This window comes from Teleopsis dalmanni, unplaced genomic scaffold, assembly GCF_002237135.1.
Source record: "Teleopsis dalmanni isolate 2A unplaced genomic scaffold, ASM223713v2 unscaffolded_contig_0011, whole genome shotgun sequence".
In the NCBI taxonomy this organism is placed as follows: Eukaryota; Metazoa; Arthropoda; class Insecta; order Diptera; family Diopsidae; genus Teleopsis; species Teleopsis dalmanni.
The window spans coordinates 39,856-42,359 of record NW_024031393.1 but is presented as its reverse complement, the minus strand read 5'-3'; the positions used below and the strand labels follow the sequence as shown (position 1 = coordinate 42,359).

Sequence of the window (2,504 nt, the reverse complement as noted above, 5' to 3'; positions counted from 1 at the left end):
CGTTATTGTGACTAGTTGCTTCATCCAATATCCATTAGAAAACAAATTTTCGGATATACGTGCCAAAGGTGGTCCTAACAAAAATCCGTTGGTGTACAAGTTTAATATAATTGTGGCAAAGCTATTGTTTTTGAAATTGTATCAGTCCAACTCACAATCAAATCGCTTAGAAGATGAAGATGTTATGCTGGAATAAGATTTCTGCTCAATACTAGAAAATATTCGTAGTCAATATAAATTGATGATCACGATATCGAAACATTGTACATGACATCATTTAAAAACAAAGCTTCATAGAATAGAAAAACTCAGCTTTGAAACATTGTGCTTTTACACCAAAATTCGGAACAATATAGAGCAGATAATTTTATTTTATTGTTCTATTAAAGATTTTGTCACTGAAATGCTGTTTGATCGCTTGAACATTTTACAGCGAACAAACATACAAACACCCGTATCATATAATACAGAGGGTTGCATGTATGATTGAATACGTATGCAGTTGGGCTTTTGTCAGCCTAATTCGACTGTCATATAGGTTTGAACTGTATATCATACCAGTTGTGACTCGATCGAACATTGTTGCATTGGGTTGGGTGGATTTATTATAAATCCACCACCCAAACAATGTGGGAATTCCGTTTGCATGAGCTTGGCGCTTCTTTGTACTCTAGATTCTTGGCTTTGGGTATATATAGTTACTCTTCATTACTCGTCAGTCAATTCTTAATTTCGGCAGTTACATACTTACTCACTTTGCACTGTTAACTTAAAACATGTGGTTTATTATAACTCATTTAATGTGTTTCTTGGTTTTAAACAATTACAGAAATCAAGTACTAGGATATGAAGTAGAAACTAATGACATAACTGATATTAAAAGCAAGGATTTAATTGAAGATAATGTAGTTTATGGTCCTGAATCAACCTTCACGACATTTATGCCACAAATAAATAACAATTCTCGCGTTAATGGTGGCCAAGTCGTTACCAAAGTCGTGCCTTTTCAGGTATCACTACAACTTTACCGTCGTGGCAAATGGCAACATTTTTGTGGAGGTTCCATCATAACACCGAATCATGTAGTGACAGCGGCTCACTGTGTAGACAAAACGCGTATTGAGGATATGTCAGTGGTTGCCGGTACGTTAAACTGGAGTAGTGGTGGTGATCGCCACAAAGTAGCTGCCAAAAAATATCATCCACAATTTTCTATCAGCCCAATAATAATAAATGATATCGCAGTACTTAAAGTTACACCTCCTTTTAATCTATTTAAACCCAATATTGGCACTGTAGATCTAGGCACTACAAGTCGTGTGGGCGAGAAAGTGGCAGTACGTTTAACCGGTTGGGGTTCGACTACACCTACTATAACCGTGGGCTTACCAGAACAATTACAAATGTTATTCTATAACACAATATCGAACAGTGATTGTACAAATCGTGGTTTTCGTGTGACTAAAAGTGAAGTATGCGCTTTGGCCATTAAAGGTCAAGGAGCTTGCGTGGTTAGTTATTGCAGTTCTATATTATATTTATTATATTTATTTATGTAATATGGTTGTGTTTATTTAAGTTTTTTTCTAAACTAAAATGCAACCTCTAACGCACTTAGGTTAGTTAACACATAAATTCTGATCAAATGAAATGTCTTCTTAATCTTTTAACTGGTGACTTAATTTTCCAAGCATTTATTTTTATGACTTTAAATGTACTATGATAAATTCAGAATTTTAATGTTTATTATTTTGTGACTTTCTATTCGTATACTTCCAGGGTGACTCTGGTGGTCCACTTGTAACAACACAAACTGGCGTAACACAATTGGTCGGCATCGTTTCTTATGGTACCGCAACATGTGCACAGGGCAGACCTGATGTTTACACGAGAGTGTCAAGCTTTTTGCCATACATTAATAGAGTAATAACGAATGATATACCGTAAAGTTGTTAACAGACAAAAAATAAATGTTAAAATTTAAAGCTTGAAATTGTTTAAAAATAAATAAAATCCTTGTGAAAAAAAATATAATATTATGTTAGGATTGTGAGTCGCAAACAATTGTGGTTGTATTGTTGCACAATGTATCTAACTTGCTTGGAGACTGCGCTACGTATCGTTGGGGTTAGGTGATGATGCCTCAAGATACCAAAGATTGCAGACATATCAGTTGTTAAAGTGCATAACTTTGTTAGACACATAAAATTGTTTAACGTGAAACCTGTGAAGCCTACATTGAAACGTTTTGTTTGTTCAAATGCTAATTAAAAATCTTGCGCCATATTCGCTACACTTTTGCAGTTTGAGACGTGCGGTCCGCGGTCCGCGGTCCGCGGCCTGCAGTCCGCAATCTGCAATTCTATCTGCTAGCGTGCATTCCAGCATTTTATTTTTATTAAAGTTAGATGACACATATTGGCCGCTCCAGCACTCTTTAGCACTTTACATGCACCAAATTGTGGACCAGAAAACAATTTATCGCACATTTAGCTTTGGTTTTA

At 35.6% G+C, this 2,504-nt stretch overlaps 1 protein-coding gene across 1 annotated transcript; it reads left to right on the top strand.

Moving 5' to 3' along the window:
* Positions 1-742: 742 nt before the first annotated feature.
* On the top strand, positions 743-1,983 carry LOC119662922 (chymotrypsin-1-like). The gene is made up of 2 exons (XM_038072575.1): positions 743-1,511; positions 1,780-1,983. The coding sequence occupies exons 1-2, from the start codon at positions 777-779 to the stop codon at positions 1,945-1,947; spliced, it is 903 nt and encodes a 300-aa protein (XP_037928503.1). The 5' UTR covers positions 743-776; the 3' UTR covers positions 1,948-1,983.
* Positions 1,984-2,504: the final 521 nt, after the last annotated feature.